This window comes from Sprattus sprattus (assembly GCF_963457725.1).
Source record: "Sprattus sprattus genome assembly, chromosome: 16".
In the NCBI taxonomy this organism is placed as follows: Eukaryota; Metazoa; Chordata; class Actinopteri; order Clupeiformes; family Clupeidae; genus Sprattus; species Sprattus sprattus.
Genome location: NC_137914.1, coordinates 25,115,287 through 25,132,387, shown reverse-complemented (window position 1 = coordinate 25,132,387; position 17,101 = coordinate 25,115,287). Strand labels below are relative to the sequence as shown.

The 17,101-nt window shown below is 39.6% G+C and overlaps 1 protein-coding gene across 1 annotated transcript; it reads right to left on the bottom strand.

The window, feature by feature from the left end:
- Positions 1 to 2,131: 2,131 nt before the first annotated feature.
- Positions 2,132 to 14,546, bottom strand: cbln4 (cerebellin 4 precursor; the record flags this gene model as incomplete). Its single annotated transcript, XM_080853613.1, has 3 exons — positions 2,132 to 2,329; positions 4,724 to 4,840; positions 14,253 to 14,546. 3 exons carry the CDS (start codon positions 14,544 to 14,546, stop codon positions 2,132 to 2,134), a joined length of 609 nt encoding a protein of 202 aa, XP_080709739.1.
- Positions 14,547 to 17,101: the final 2,555 nt, after the last annotated feature.

The following is a 17,101-nucleotide window of genomic DNA, read 5'->3' as shown; positions in this document are numbered from 1 at the left end:
TATAAAACTGAAATGAAAAAAATACTCCACTCGACTCAGATCAAAACAGTTATGCAAATGAGGCCTGCTGCTCCTGACATTGTTCCTGACTAAAATACAGCATGGATCAGAATGGGTGACACAACTGGGTCCTAAACACCATCTGGACATGGAAACATTTGATTGGTTTGCCAGGATATGGGCCAATAGTCAATTCAGAATGATTGTCAGAAATGCATGTACCACTTACTGAGGTATGTAACGGTGTAACCAAATAACCAAGTGAAAAAGAGAAAGCCTGTATGATATGTAAACCTTCTTCATTCTTCTCTAAGCCTTGCATTCTAAAACACCTTGTGACTAAATATATATAAATATATATATATGAATGTGTGTGTGCGTGGGTGAGTGAGTGTGTGCGTGCGAGTGAGTATGTGGGTGTGAGTGTGAGTGTGTGTGTGTGTGTGCGTGTGTGTGTGTGTGTATTTGTGTGTGTGTATTTGTGTTTGTATGTGTGGGTGTGTTTGTGTCTGAGAGTGAGTGAGTGAGTGAGTGTGCATTCTTTAATTTTAGTAAGTAATTCATCTGAAAACATAAATCAAATATGCCATAGATTTAAAACTCCTTGTGGTCTCCACAAAGTAAGCACAAACATTTGTACCCACAGCCGCCACGGGTGAAGTAACTATGTCAGACTAAAACAGACCTGTCATAAGCTTTGGAGCACATGACAGAGCGAAATATTCAGAAGCTCAAAAGAACAACACATTTGTGACCATCCCCACCTCCTCTGAATTGTTAATGAATTGTAAATTGTAGTCTTTGCCATGTTCGGTGACCAAAAATAAAACTATGTGACCAAAAATGTCACAAGAGGAATGAACACAACACAGGCCACACTGCAGTTATCCATCTCTGTGAATTTATCCTTTGTGAATCTGAGTTCATTTGACAACACACACCTAGTCTTGAAAGGATTTCACAAATGTAAAGCCAAAAAAGCAGCCGTGGCAACTTGTTTCATGAGTACATGCTATCGTATTATGCATAATTATTAACATTTTAGATTTATACTACCAGAGAACTGTAAAGGGTTAAGTGCTAACAGTGACAATTCTGCTTGGTGGGGCTTTATATGTGCATCACTTCCATGGGTGCTCTGGAGCTGAAGCACCTGCAGTGCCATCCCTTTTATGGCTGGGTGCCAACTTATTTAATTACAGAAAAAGCAGACAACAATGGTGAAATAGGCAGAGGACTCTGGATTGCAATTACGCCAAGGGGTGTTTTTTTGGCAGAAAATGTCTTCTAAAGACACTTTAGCAGCTATAACTAATGTGATGTGTGTGTAACTGTGCTGGCAGACATCACTGGGGACATGAAGATAGGTTGGCATTACTGTCAACTCTGGGGGTCTGGTCACAGTCACTCTAATCAATGATAGTCTCAACAGAAGATTAGTTGATCCAATTTGGAGTTAATTTATTTTAAAGTTGGTCTTTGATCACGTGTTGGAGCCTGTGTTGATTGAGTGACAAATGGAGCAGAACCAATCATGAACTGTGTAACTGATAGTACTCTAACTGGTGATCAGTTGCATTGGTTCAGTCACTTACTGCATTTAGATCTTCACATCCCCTCTCACATGTTATGTGAGATCCTAACATACAGTGTAAGAGTGACCAAACCTGAAAGAACTCATGTCTTCAACAGCAAGACAGATTTCTATAAATATGCAATGACAGAAACCTCTGGTTGGTTTGAAGCTGCACCACCCATGCTGTAGAAGCGCCCCCCACCTCCACAAATACACAACATATAAGCACAGTGCTCCAGGATGAATAAATATAACACATTTCTTTTCTTCTCTTCAAGTCTCGGTAGTGAAAGCAGTGATGAACCTTGTTTTAGATGTAATGTTATGTAATGTAATGTTTCAAAAGAAGGGAATGCTCGTTTGCTTTCTTTATCTTTTTTTGTTTTTGCCTACATATTGCCTACATACATTTTTTGCCTAGACATTGTCTGTTTCTTCTCAAGGCAGTCTGAGGACAAGTATCCATTTGAATCCAGTCAGTGTGGGAGGTATTGGTTACACAATGATGACACACTGGATAAATAGAGTGCGTTTGCTTTGTGTATGTGCTTTTCTTTACAGGGGGAACACTAGAAAGCCAGAGAAGGTGGAGTATTGCCACCCGCCCACTAGATTGCCCTTCTCCAGCTTCAAGTAGACCTTGTCCTCTTTGTCCAGGTATAGCAGGACTCCGTTAGTGGCAGCCTCACGGGTCACATCTTTGTCACCGGCAAAGGCTGAGATTACAGGCTTTCCATTCAACATTAAGTTCACCTGAAAAGCCAGAAAATGCATTGCAAGTATTAGATAATGTCATCTTCAAAATTATTAGTAATATCATATAACATATCAGTGACAAATCCTTGGATACAGATCAGTGAGAGTACATTACAGTACACTGACTTACAAGTGTTATATTATATCCTAAAAACAGCCATTTCAGGAGGCATAGTGGTGATTTATCGTCTAATTAACTTTCCAGATTTTCATGAGGTTGATGCTTTTAGTATTAGGACATGCCTCATTTATTTTAAGTATTTGTAATAGATATATACGTACATCATGTATAGGGGTAAATACATATATAATATATATATATATATATATATATATATTATGGCATGCCGTTCAGGAAATTAACATTTGAATATATATATACAAAAGTCTGAATATATATACAAAAATCTGAATATATATACAAAACGAAGTCTGAATATATATACAAAACGAAGTCTGAATATATATACAAAACGAAGTCTGAATATATATACAAAATGAAGTCTGAATATATATACAAAACTCTGAACTCCTATGAAATACTGTTTTTCTGTTATATTGTAAAATTTAGACATTGATTTCTCACTAGAAATGCAATAATAACACGTTTATTTTACACCGTTTGACTTCACGAAGGATATTTTAGGAGGCAATTCTCCCCATTGAGTTTGACTGGGGTCTCGTCAAAATCTTCGTAATTCCTTGTTTTCTGCTCCATGAAATACTGTTTTTCTGTTATATGGCTCAAATTAAACATTGATTTCTCGATAAAAATGCAATAATAACACGTACAATTTGCATCGTTTGACTTAACGAAGGACATTTTGAGTCCATTGAGTTAAAACTAATCAAAACAGGTCATGATCCCGTGAAAATCTATAAGTTTTCCGCCGCCACTGTATATTGGAGTCCAACCAATATATATAGCACTCATTGTCTACTGATTTTTGCTTAGCCTCCTATCTTGATCTAATTCTTTGTATTCAGACTTTACATAACTTTCATGACCAAAAATATAAATTGGCCAGCGATTTAATTTGTTTTTTAAATTAATGTAGAATGGTCGGAGCAAAGCCTCATGGGAAATGCATTTATCCAGTGAATGAATGAGGGCTACATTTTACCATAGTGGCGGAGGAAATGTCCTTCGTTAAGTCAAACGATGCAAAATGAACGTGTTATTATTGCATTTTTAGCAAGAAATCAATGTTTTATTTGAGCCATATACGAAGATTTTGACGAGACCCCAGTCAAACTCAACGGGGAGAATTGCCTCTTAAAATATCCTTTGTGAAGTCAAACGGTGTAAAATAAACGTGTTATTATTGCATTTCTAGTGAGAAATCAATGTCTACATTTTACAATATAACAGAAAAACAGTATTTCATGAAGCAGAAAATACGTAATTACAAACATTTTGGTACCATTGATTTAATAGGTAGCACTCAATCCAATATGGCTGACACAGACGGATTGAGCGCTTCAGAGTTCAGAGTTTTGTATATATATTCAGACTTTTGTGTGTATATATATATATTCAGACTTTTGTATATACAGTATATTTAGACTTTTGTATATATTCAGACTTTTGTATATATATTCAGACTTTTGTATATATATATTCAGCGTTTTGTATATATATTCAGACTTTTGTATATATATATTCAAATGTTAATTTCCTGAACGGCATGCCATAATATATATATATACATTTGTATGTGTGTGTTTCCATCTATAAAAAAAATTATATAATAATATATAGTACAGTATGTATATATAAACATACATACATACATACATATATAAATATATAGCTAATACACGCATTCAGTTAGAGCAGGTAAAAAGGAGGTTTGCCCTTAGCATTGCTGCATCCCAGAAACATGGCACTGAGCAATGCTCCTAGGCATTGTCAAACATGCGGCTAGCTGATGAGTGTCATACGTATGGTCATACTCAGAAATAAAAAGAGTCAACTACCTCTTCCCAGCAAAAACCGGATTAAAATGTCTTTCAGCAGTATCAAGTAGACATAATGCCTTTGAGTTTCCTTGGCCTACATGCATAAATGTGTGCCTTGGGATATTCCACCAAGTTTTGTCTCAGTCACAACTTGTGGGGATAAGAAAATAACATACATGTCAGGCCTGATGTTGGCCTTCCTGTGAGACTGAACTACCTCAAAGGTTTTTCAAGAGAGTGGTTGATTGTGGAGGTAGAGAAATAGGTCCTTTACAACTCACAAAACTATCATCCCCCCACTTACTGTTGTTCAATGTATATCAATAACAATTAAAAGATAAGTGCACTGCTACACTTGTGGGACGTTTCTGTGCTGCAAAGCATAATTGGTTTGAAATAGGGATTTTAAGAGTTTTCCTTGTTATGTACCTGTATGGTTTGGCTCTGGTACACTTTAATGACATGGAAGTTGAAACTATAAACTCCTTTCCGTGGAGACAGAAACACAGATTCTAGAGTGAAATAGTTTCCAATGTTGACAAGGATCTGCGAAAAAGAGAGGAGTATTTTAGTTACATATTCATGATCATATGGACGCACAATTGTTTTCTTTTTTACTAGTGCTTCTGTTACAACATGTTTTTTGTAGACAACAAATAATGAGAGTCTTGTTCTGAGGATGTCTTTTCTCCAATACAAGACGGTGGAACTGAGAACTTAAACATGAGCTAAGTTCATCCCAAGTTCTTCGTTCAAAGGTCTTTGTGCTTGGGTGTGTGTGTGTGGGTCTGTATGTGTGTGGGGGGGATCAGTTTAGTCCATGGTTAGCGATGTTGTGAGCTTATGGTTAGAGTTGGAGGATGGGTGGTTGAGTTGTACTAGTTCTGTTCATTCAGCTATAGCTAAGAAAAAAGGACAACCCACAGTTAGAAGTATAATTCAGACTACACTACACTAACACACTTGACTTAACATCTTTATTCTCTGTTGACTACAACCTATCAAAGCTTTTTTAAGATTTGACAGAAGCACATTACCCTCTTCTGAGAAAAATACTCCTCTGTGAATTGTTTTAAATGGAATACCTTGAATTCATTTCCATATTATTAGCTAGCAGACCAGCAAAATACTCACACCCAAGAGTCATAGCCTCTATGAACAACTTTACATTGTTAGTCTGCTAGAATATAACAATTAAATAGCATGTAACAATTTCGTTTTAAAATTATTGATAGTGTCTCTGGTAACAAATTAAAAACGATCCCATAAAGAGTTTAAGTAATGAAGCAAGCTTTGAAATGCATTCTGATATTTCTTGAATGGTGAGTTAATGTGGATTGTGGGAATGCACATTAAAAAGCGACTCACAGTCCAACCACCCTGTGCTTATGAGACTTATACCTGTATAGCTGCCTGCAGGATTCACACCACATCAACACATGATGCAATATGTTATATGAATGTATTTGAATTGCCAACAAATAGCGCATTAATGGACAAAATAAAAATACACTCGTATAGCCAACCATACAGGATTTACGAGACGGATACCACAGGCAGCAGCTGTGTCTGTTCGTGTTGTTCATGGCTCTTGCTACAGACCCAGTCTGACCTTTCACAACCAATCAAAGAAGGCAGTCTTGCTTAAAATATCATAGCATTATTTAAATCACATTCATTTGATTTACTTTTTGACAAATGAAAACATATGCCAAAGATGTCCTAAAATTAGGATTGAGTTTTTTACTTCGATTGCCAGGCATGAAAAAGATAATAAAGACCTAATCTGCATAATTATAGCACCAACAACATATCCGGTCTGATATATATATATATTTTTAATGCAAGTTCCTTAGGTGCATATATAACCATGATGCAACTAAGTAGGCTATAAAATGTTAATTAAGTTTTAGAGGGGAAAAGGGGTATTCCAAATCTTAAGATCCTTGATCACATCTAGAGGCTGAAATATATCATTGGTATGAGTGGAAATGCTAAACAGATTTCCCCGTGAAAACACCACTGTTATACTGTTATAAAACAGACTTCTAACGTTAGCTCCGACGTTAGTTGCGGTTGCCTGATTCTAGCAAAGAACTGGATGAAATGTTGGTCTGATGGTCGATGGTGGTTTATTCTACGTAAAAGACTTCGAGCACACACAACACGCTACGATGGAGAGAGAGAAGGAGCGATTAGGAGGTATGGTCCATAGTGTAGTTTCTGGTTGGCCTTGTCATCACAGGCCACAATGTCTCCTCAGTGCTCCGTTCTCTCACCAGTCGTAGCGGTCGGTGTCTCTAGGCGGAATTCTTTCTTCAACACAACACACTCAGCATACAAGTTATATTTCAGTTAAAGTCAATAGAATACACGACTTAGCATAATGGGTGTGTCTATGGTCTAGTTCACGGTGTAAGTTGGGTGCATCCTGGGCATGGGGTAAAAGGTGTGAATGTCAACAGACAGGGAGGGTCTCGCTGACCATTTGTTTGTTAATGAAGGTGGTGAGAATGTGATACATTCTTGTGGGGGAGGAATTCATATGAAGTGAAAGCATTTGAAAAACACCTTAGACCCCGTTTACATGAAGCCTAGAGTCACTAAATCGGGTTCATTTTTCACATGAATCGAATCTTTTAATTGCGTACGGATGGAGCCTGGTAAAGAGAAATTTGCGTAAGGACGAACCCAGCCGATTGGGATGAACCGGCTGTAGTACATCCCCCACGCCTATTGGTGGCGCTTTAGCACTGCTACAGACAACTGAAAAAACGTAGAAGAAAAAACAGGAGCACACGGGATAAGCAGAAGACCTACGTCTAGCTCCAATTAGCAACGGTTAGCCTAGCCGCATAGCCTACATTTAATCTGCACAGTAATACATTATGGTGGTTAATAAAATCAGTGGTCAGAGCAGACTATAGGTTATGCGAAAATGAATTCTATTTTCTATTGATAATAAAGAGTGTGGAACAGGTGTGGATCCTTGATGTTTCATGGTTTGCAATTGCTTCCTATTTCATGGTTTTATGTCATTGTTGAGGGCTTTTTGCTTCACGTACTGTACCTCTGAAGTGAAGTTAATGCTAGCTATAATTGTCTGAAAGGACAAGAGCTAACTTAGCATTCATCTTTATTATAGAATGTTTTGAAACCTTCTGTCTATAATACAAATATTTATGCAGATTTGCTCATAGGCTATTGCTGACACTTTCAAAAAGCGGATTTGTACAATGGTCTATTGCAAATAGATTAAACAGATAGATCAAAGTGTGGCTTGTCAATATTATCCCTTTCCTAACCACATCGATTTAGGTAGATGGGAGATACACTTGTATTAATGCCGTTAGCAAAATTCATATGTAATAGCAGCAAGGTAAAAGGAAGAAAATCTTTTTTTTGTTTTTAAGCTGGAGAGCTGCTGCACTCGGCTGCCTCACTCGCTGCGCCATGGCAACCCATTCAGTTATTAAATAATGCTGGTTGTGTCAGGTGTTCTGGCTGGTCTCAAAAATTACGTGGCTAAGGGCGTATTCACACCTACCCCGTTTGGTCCGGACCAAACGACCAAATGGACCAGATTTTCGTTGGTTAGGACCTTTTGGGATGGTCTGAATACAAACCACCGAACTCAGGTCCGGACCAAACAAGCGGACCGAGACCGAGCTGAAAGGTCAGACTCAGTCCGGATCAAACAACCCTGGTGCGGACCTTTTGGAGGTGTGAAAGCAGACTGGACCTAATCCCAGACTTTTTGCTATTTTGTACCTCGGGGGCTTCCGTCGTTGGTCTGGTGTTGCTGGGTAACAGAGTGTAAAGTGCTACTGTTACCGGTATTAATTTGTCAAACTTTTGGGAAAAACGAAAAATCTTAATACAATGAGTAGGGGACAAACCTGGGCCGAGGAGGAGACCCGTGCGCTTGTGGACATTTTGACAGATGCCCACATTTCATATATGTTGGAGCGTACACATAAAAACGCGACGTATTTGGCATATTTTCTGAGAAAATGAAAGAGTCCGGTTTCAATCGTTCGCCTCAGTGCAGGCTCAAACTGAAAAAACTACGCCAGACGTAGGCCTATATAAAAATTCGGGACACCCTGTCAAAAAGTGGTTCATCCAGTGATGCCAAGCTGAAGTTCAAATACTGGCGGCGGCCGTCTTTATTTAAAATTCGCCGTGCATATGTAAACTATAGCGTTTTGGCCGGTTTCCAGGGTAAAGTTCAAAACTGACACCTAGCTGGCTCCATGCACCATCGAATTACCTTTAAAAAGAGCCCAGATTTAAGAAATTTGAACTTACTTGAGAGAAACAAGAGCATTAAATGTATATCGCGGGTGCATATAAACAATATATGAGAGGGAGAGAGAGAGAGAGAGAGATGATGGAGTGATTAAGAGAGGGTATATGGGTTCAGCTCTGCTCAGCTCTCTACAGCAGCAGTAACATTGTTACACAGTTGTGAAAATAGCAAAACATTGAAAATGCATATAGATTTGATAATATTAGCATACGGCACGGAAAGCGTCCATGAACTGTCTTAGCACTTTGTGTTGCGCGTGTCGGTTCTGACCAATAGCTGAACGACCTCGGGGAGCGTGGCTTTGTTGTCAGAATTTGGTCCGTTTACTGAAACGTACACAGTCTGAAAGCGAACCGCACCAAAAAAAAAAAAAAAGGTTCGGACCAAAGCAAGTGAACTATCGGACTTTCCTGGTCTGAATACGCCCTAAGTAAGACCACGAAAAACTATCCACATGTAGGTAGAGCAGCACACTATCCCAATAGAAACAACTAAGCACAGTAGAAAAAGGTAAGTCACGAAAAAGGAGCCACGTCATACATTTAAATTGTTGTTGCTGTTATAGGGGTTCAGCCTGAGGTTGCGAGGTGATCACCTGGGGCAATGACATCATCAGTTTGAGTGAATCCATGCACACGAACACCAGCCCCCGTACTGACTCAAATATACTCACTTTCTACCCCCGATTCGAATCGTTGCAGATACCGTGTGCGCATAAAGAGTGTTTGACTTAACAATAGGGCTATCTGTATTAGTTTAATTTTGGACGCAGACAAACTAGACTTCATGTTAATTGGGCTTTAATCTAGCAAGGTCGTCAGAAACCCTTCAAATCTGAATCTGAAGCAGTACATGTCTATAATGATCAGACTATAGGATGTTTGACGTTATTAAAACGATCACTGGCTAAGTCAAGTTTGCCTGTAGCTTGTTCTTACTTAGTAAGATCAGCATTGGTAGGTTGGGGAGGTATATCTACCTAGAAATTAAGATTACATGGATGCTTTTCATCTGGGTGTGGAAGTTTTCCAAATGTGTGTGCAGTGTGCAGGGCTTGATTACTTCACTCTCCTTGCAAGTCAAGTTCCACTCTGTTCCACAGTCTGTTATTTTGCTAACACCTGTTTTCCGGGTGAAAATACTCTGGGCTAGGCTTAAAATATTTGGCCACAGCTCACAGTGATCAGACCTAACAATGGCACTGGATCAGACTAGCTCTAGACCACTTGCATTCAGACTGGGGGTGCATGTAGCCGCTTGTGTATTGCTAGGGGCCTTTTAGGGTCTCTCAAGGGCCAGTCCTGGAGCAGCGGGGCTTTCTTTGTGTGTTTATTAGGGCCCCTTGGACCTCTGGGCCGATCGGCTCATGCGGTAATCCAGGCAAGAGAATGAGCAAGAATCAAGCGAAATAATAAGATAGTTTCCATTCTAAGAAAAGTGAATAATCTTAAATTATAAAGTTTCTGGCAAAAATACACTAAAATGTTTGTTTTATGTCTGAGTGAAAATATCAGGAACTGTCGTTTGGAGCATTGTCATGCTGGACAAACTACTTCTCAGAGTTAGGGAACATTGTCAGAGCAAAAGGAAGCAAGTTTTCTTCCAGGACAACCTTGTACTTGACTTGATTCATGCCTCCCTCACAAAGACAAATCTGCCCGATTCCAGCCTTGCCAAAGCACCCCCAGATCATCACCGATCCTCCACCAAATTTCACAGTAGGTGCGAGACACTGTGGCTTGTAGGCCTCTCCAGGTCTTCGTCTAACCATAAGACGACCAGGTGTTGGGCAAAGCTGAAAATTGGACTCCACAGAGAAGATGACCGGTTTGGCTAAGCCCCACTATAGTCTCCCAAGGTGGGCATGTCCCTTTGTGCTAGCACCCCCTGAAGTGTGGTAGGCTCAAAGCACCAAAAATTATGAAATGTATACGGCAAATTGGCCTCTAGGAGGCACATGACCTAAGCTGATTAAAACTCATTTGTGAAATAGTGCAACCTAGTGAAGAATGATAAATGCCAAAGCTAGCGCTTCACTGGCCACTATCTTGTGATGTAAAGGTTCAAACACAGAATTTGACACGCTGCATCTCCACCATGTTCTTTACACACATTTTGTGTAATTTTGTTCATAGGGGGCGCTGCCACTGACAAATTTCTATATCTCAAGAACAGTTTAAGCTTAAGTTTTGAAATTTGGTATGCCTATAGTTGGCTTCAGGGACAGTCACAGGATTTTTGAAGGGCAGTTGCTCTGCCCTGGAATAAAGGGGCAACACGTAATTTTTTGTCACCGCCGCTGCCACGCCCCTGTCCCCTGGATGCATATTTTGCCTATATCATTTTAAACTCTTACTGACCGCCAATGCCACGCCCCGTCCCCTGAATGCATATTTTGCCTATATCATTTTAAACTCTCACAAACTGGCAGTTGCCCGAGCAACCTTAGCCTCCTCCTGTGCACGTCCCTGGCTGGCCTCATTCTGTGGGTGCAGTTTCAATTCAGTTCCATTTGGCTTCCTCAACTAAATGGCCAACAATGGACAATAGGAATTCAGCAGTTACTACATGACTTTTGTAAACTCGTTGATAATGGCATATAGAAGCTATAATGGCATATAGAAGCTAAAAAAATAAACCATAAAATGACGCTGCAACATGTTTTCCTCTGTTCCTCTCCTCTTTCCTTTTACAAATGTTGATACTTAAATGTTTACATGTAGCATTTATTCAAAATGTAGTATTGTTTTCAAAACATATTTTTGCCTTCAACTTACATTTTATAGGATGCATATCTTCAAAACTTGGCAAAAACAGTTATAGAATGAAGCTGATATTGTTGCTTGCACATTTCAGACACAAGATTTCACAAGATACTCAAATTTACGAAAGAATATGTGTTATAAAGTCACACTCATCCTCATATTTACTAGATTGGTCGCAAAACCACACGTAACTTCAATGTGTGTTGCCTGAATAACTTTCAGTGGACCATATAAAGGTAAGATTTAAGATGTAAAGTTTATTATCAATAGCTATGTTTGCTTAGTCACTGACAAACTGTACATGACAAGCTTGTTACGGCAAGGTTTTCTGAACGCATGAAAGGTTTTTTTTAATTGTTAAGCTCATAGATGTCTGTGGCTGTAGTTTTCCTCAGCACTCTTATAAAAGCCAGAATATGACAACACTTCAGACTTAGTCCTCTTAGAAGTCTTAGAAACCAACCCACATTGCATGAGACTGTCTGGGAGACTGTTGCTAACTTTGGTTTGTGCTGGTCAGTATATAACAAAAGTTTTTCAAAGTGCAGTATTCAACCAATGATAATAACAATTTAAAACGGTACAAACCGTCTGGAATTTTACCGTGGTTTAATCATTTCCCTTCCCTGATTAAGCCGCCTTCACATGTTTACACTGAACCAGAATGCCTCTTCAGAATGTGTTTTTATACATCATGCAGGCATTCCAGTAGCAGAGGTGTGACGCCATAGCGCCTAGCTTGACCAGTAATGCCGTGTCTGAGAACATTCGGATCTCTGATATTTCTAACTTGGGAAAATTGCACCAGAGGCAATGTGTCAAAATGAACGAGAAAAGAAATGTAGGCCTACATAAATACTGATACCAAACAGATAGAAGGAAAATCCACTGATGTGTCACTGATATTGTAGTAACACCTGGCTAGAACGCATTAAAGTTGGAGCAGGGAAATATAATTTCAGATGTTCCAAATTCCGAGTGGTCTGGAATGTCTGGAGTGACTTTCAAAAACCCTGACAGGCGAACTTAGTGTCGTTGGGCTCTTGCAAGTCATGCACATTTATAGCAATGTTCAGACTCAAAGTTGGTCTGCATTATGTCCAACATGTTAATGCTTTCCATGTAAGATTAGTGTGTTCTGCCAACACAGTAGTCTTGCTTCATTTTGGTTAGCTGCTAAGCTGTGTCACACCCCTATGTCGGCTCTCCCTTTAACCAAGATGTCAATTTGCTTCTGTGACCACCTCTGCTGCCGGCTCAGAGGCGGAAAAACAATGACCCCCCCCATTCTGTCTTTGTACATTTGTTGACCAGCAAGGCGGAATGAAGGCACAATATTTCCGCTTTGAACGGGCTGCATAAAAAAACGATAGGATATCTGTGGAGGACCATTAGTCACCAGTCAGAGAGAGGAAATGGAGACTGAGAGAGGGAAACAGAGTAAAGGATAGAAAACAATAATGGATTATGAGAAATGAAAAAGCGAGTGAGAGGTCGCAAGAAGCAGGGAAAGCACGAAGGAAGATGAGAACGAGCACAGTGAGATAAACTGTACAGGGTGTGCGGAGAACAGGAGGCTCAGTGCAAAGCACTCCTTCCACAGGGACATCTCTTGTTTCGTTTCACATCAGCAATCAACACCACTCTCATTAAATGGACAGCAACCCATCAGCCAGAGCTCAGCTGGCTCCTCAGTGACAGGGCCGCTGGCTGGCTGGCCAAAAAGACATGCAGAAGGCCAAAACAGCTGGTCATTTCGTAGCTTTTAGCAGCAGCTTGCAGTTTTGAGCATTCAGCCAAACTAGCGTAGAATAATAGTCCGCAAGGGCAGTGAGGACAGAGGAAGAGGCAGACCGTCTGTGTTTGTCTCCGCAGGAGGACAAAGTGACAAACTTCAGAGATAAACTCTAAGTCTGTCTGTGTTTGCGTTTTATGAGTGTGTGTGTGTGTGTGTGTGTTTGAATACACACACATGTGTTCAGAGAGCGATCAGGCCGCTACGTCATTAAAAGTCAGGCACACTACATTTTCTCCAAGTCTGATTCATCTCTAAAGACTACGCAGCACATTAACAGGCCCTTAACAGTGAGCAATGCACATCCCACACACTCTTCAATCCCCTAAAGGTGGGTGGTGTGGAGAGGATCTAACTGCATTTGATAAGGCCAGCATAGGATTCGTTAACTGGGATCAGCACTGACAAGTGAAGAGAGTGCCCCCCACAGACAAACCCATGAAACTTTTATCTCCAGACTACAAGAGTTCCCCTTATGCTTCAGCCACATGAATTAGACTATGATCATTCTTCAGTCAAACCAACTGGTCCAGTGATGGAGTGAGGTAATGAGGAAAATGAAGGCTAGAGAGAATGTGTGCCAGACAAGCACTATCATACACAATCACTGAGCAGTCCCATGAGTGCCCATAAGATGCAGAGGGTGAATGTTGTTGTGAAACACAAACGATTCTCTTTTTTTTAACGGCTTAGCAATTCTGTTACTTTATCCATCTATGATCAACTTAAATCTCATTCTATTCAATCCTATTTAGCACCATGACAAATTAATGTCAATTTTGAATTGATTCACTCTAGGTGGTGTCCATAACTAAAATATCACACCATCCAGCAATTTCTTACATTTTCTTCATTCTTAACTCTAATAATTTATTAATATACTGTTACAACCAACTTCACCAATAAAAACATACTGCTGAGATGTAGGACTATAACCCAGTGACATAATGAAAAAATACTTTCAGACACTGAGTAAGCTATATAATCACAAATCTGTGAAGATATTAAGAAAAAGTTTAGAAGAGTTTAAAAAACAAACTAAAGAGAACCATTCACAACTTTCAATGTAAAATAACTAAATCTTACTTGGTCGAAGTATATTATTCTCGTTTTGTTGCTCATTTCTGATGGTTCGTGGTTGTTGCTTCTTACTGCAGAGAATGCCACCTTGGAATTAGCGGCGCGCACGGAGATGCCGAGTGGAGAAGAGCCTTTCCAATCTGTGGCGGGATTAGAGTCACAAACCACCAGGCATTTGCCCTCCAGGACTATGGGTTCCGTGTCATTCTGGGCAACGGCTAGCTCGGCGACTATGCCCACACCGATGAAAAACACAATGGAGTCGAACATCACCTTGTGCACCAACACAATTAACGCCATGATAACAGATTCCCGTAAAGGCAACTTGAAAGTAGCTGGTTCTCGCGGATGCTTTCGGCGTCTCAGAGTAACATCAGTCTGTGAACAAATCACAGACTTCTACAACTAAGAGACTGCTATAAACATCTGCAAGCGTTAATGTCAACCGATTTAATTTTCATGTTTCCCCTTTTCTCTAAATTGCTGGTCGGGCTGAAGATTACAGGCGACTGAACTCTTGCTTGCGCACGACGAACAGAAACGCGGGACTTGAGAGCCGATGAGAAACCAACGCACTCATTCCTTGCCTGCCTTCACCACTGTGGCTCCCCACTCAAGCTGGAGGAGTTGCTATCCCCCCTAGTGATGCGTGCCTTGCATATCAGGCATTCTATAATTGCCATCAACATAACATTATTACAGTTTAGTCAACAAATAATTAAGGTCTACATTCTAGATTATAGAACAGCAGCGTATTAATCAACGCGATGCCCCGGTTTCCCTCTTGCGCCGACCGTTGACTGCATTCATCTTAGAGTATGTACATCTCTATTCAGCACAAGACTTAAACCGCTGCCAGGGGGCACTAGCACGTGAGCGAGAAAATTATACATGGATGGAAACTTGGATAGGATTCACTGACACACACGTGAACAGGAATACCGCTGACGATGAAGACAAACTAAAAGTTAACAAATGAATACGAATACGATTGGCAACGAATCTAAATATTTACGTCATATTTCATTGTATAGTGCTCATGCATTGAGAAATGCTAACCAAAATTGATCAGAACATTTGATTAAGGTGAATAGATTCACTCGTGGGATGAATATGATTTATGTAATGCATAGAAACAATAATTGGATTAATGTATTCTTCAACATTTTCGAGTTGACTTATTTGGACATTTACCATTAAATGGCTAATAATACCATAAGAAATCTCCCTTATGAGTCTTTGCATGACAAGAATAAACTTGACTACAAAACCTTGAACGGAGAGAGTGTCAAAAGCACTTAAACCAAGAGATATCTAAGATGATATCAGAACGGGAACAAGGACAAAAGAGGGGAGCAGCGCTACGTGGATAACATACAGGGTTGCAGTCTAGTACAATCTGGAGGAGACAGAGCTCTGCCCCATGCCAAAATCACAAATTCTAATGATTTGTATTCTCTATAAAGGGTGTGGTGGGCACATCATGCCAATGGCTGTTTTGCTTAAAAGTATCTCAAACCCATTCATCATACCAATCCTACATGCATGTATAATATACCTTATAAATATATTCAGACATCTTGGGGAGGATACTTTTTCTTCAAGTGGAGCTCTTTCTGGGAGATTGTTAAGTCTGCAATACCATACATTATACCTTATTCTGTAATGTTTTTTATTATTATTATGAGTATGTCAAATGACGTAATAACTGTTACGAGCCATGTCATAATGTTTGATACTTGACAGCTTATTAGAGTGAGAAATAAGCTGTTATGATCTGTAAAAATATAAGAGTTGCCATGATAGTAACCGATTAACCGACAAAGATTGTCATGACCACTAATTACTAATGAGTATATGCCATCTGTCATGAAAAGTTTGTAACATAGATCTTTTTTCATTTATTGGGAGGAAGGATCACATAGGCTCTTCAGTCCATTCATTCATAATTATGTTTCATGTGTTTTGATGATGATAAGGCTTCATAACAAAATAATGGACCTAATCCTGGAATTTCAGCAACAACTTTCAGCAACCAACCTACAAATGAATCAACTTCTTTCTTCTGCTTCTGACCTACATATTTTGTGTTTGCCACAGCAGGTACTCTCTCTCTCTCCTTATCACTGTGTGTGTGTGTGTGTGTGTGTGTGTGTGTGTGTGTGTGTGTGTGTGTGTGTGTGTGTGTGTGTGTGTGTGTGTGCGGAGAGGGAGAGAGAGAGAGAGAGAGATGATCTATTTTTAAATAGTAGCAGTTTATGGTATAGGTAACATAAGCATACCTCTATCCATAGTTTGGAATTGACCTGAACATTTGAACAAAAGCTTTTGCAGATCTGGTGTGACAATATGCCTCATGCGTTATCTACATTATACATCAATAACCACATATTTTGAGCTCAGCCCTGAGTATTGTCACCCTATCAATGGAGGTGGTTATAGCTAAACAACAGACAGACTGTGGAACAGAGTGGAACTTGACTCGACTTGCAGCAACTGGACGAGCACTGCACAGTGCACACAAAGTTGAAAAACGCCCTAGATGAAAAGCTCCGGTTTAAAAACAATTTAGCTTTCTTGGCAATTTCACGAAGAAAACTCAAGGTAAATCATTGGGTGTGGGTATTATACAATGTATGATATTATATTAATGACAAAAAAAGGTTTACTGATGTGACTATAAAGCAACTCAAGCTAGATAGCCCCTCCACCAATAATAGGCATACGTTGAGTTCTGAAAGACTTGCTTTATTGACATGATCATAAGAAACATTATTGCCAAAGCACAGTTGGCGGGAAAACACATAGATATAGGCTATATCAGGATAAAAAAGTAGACAAAATGGTTTTCTCTT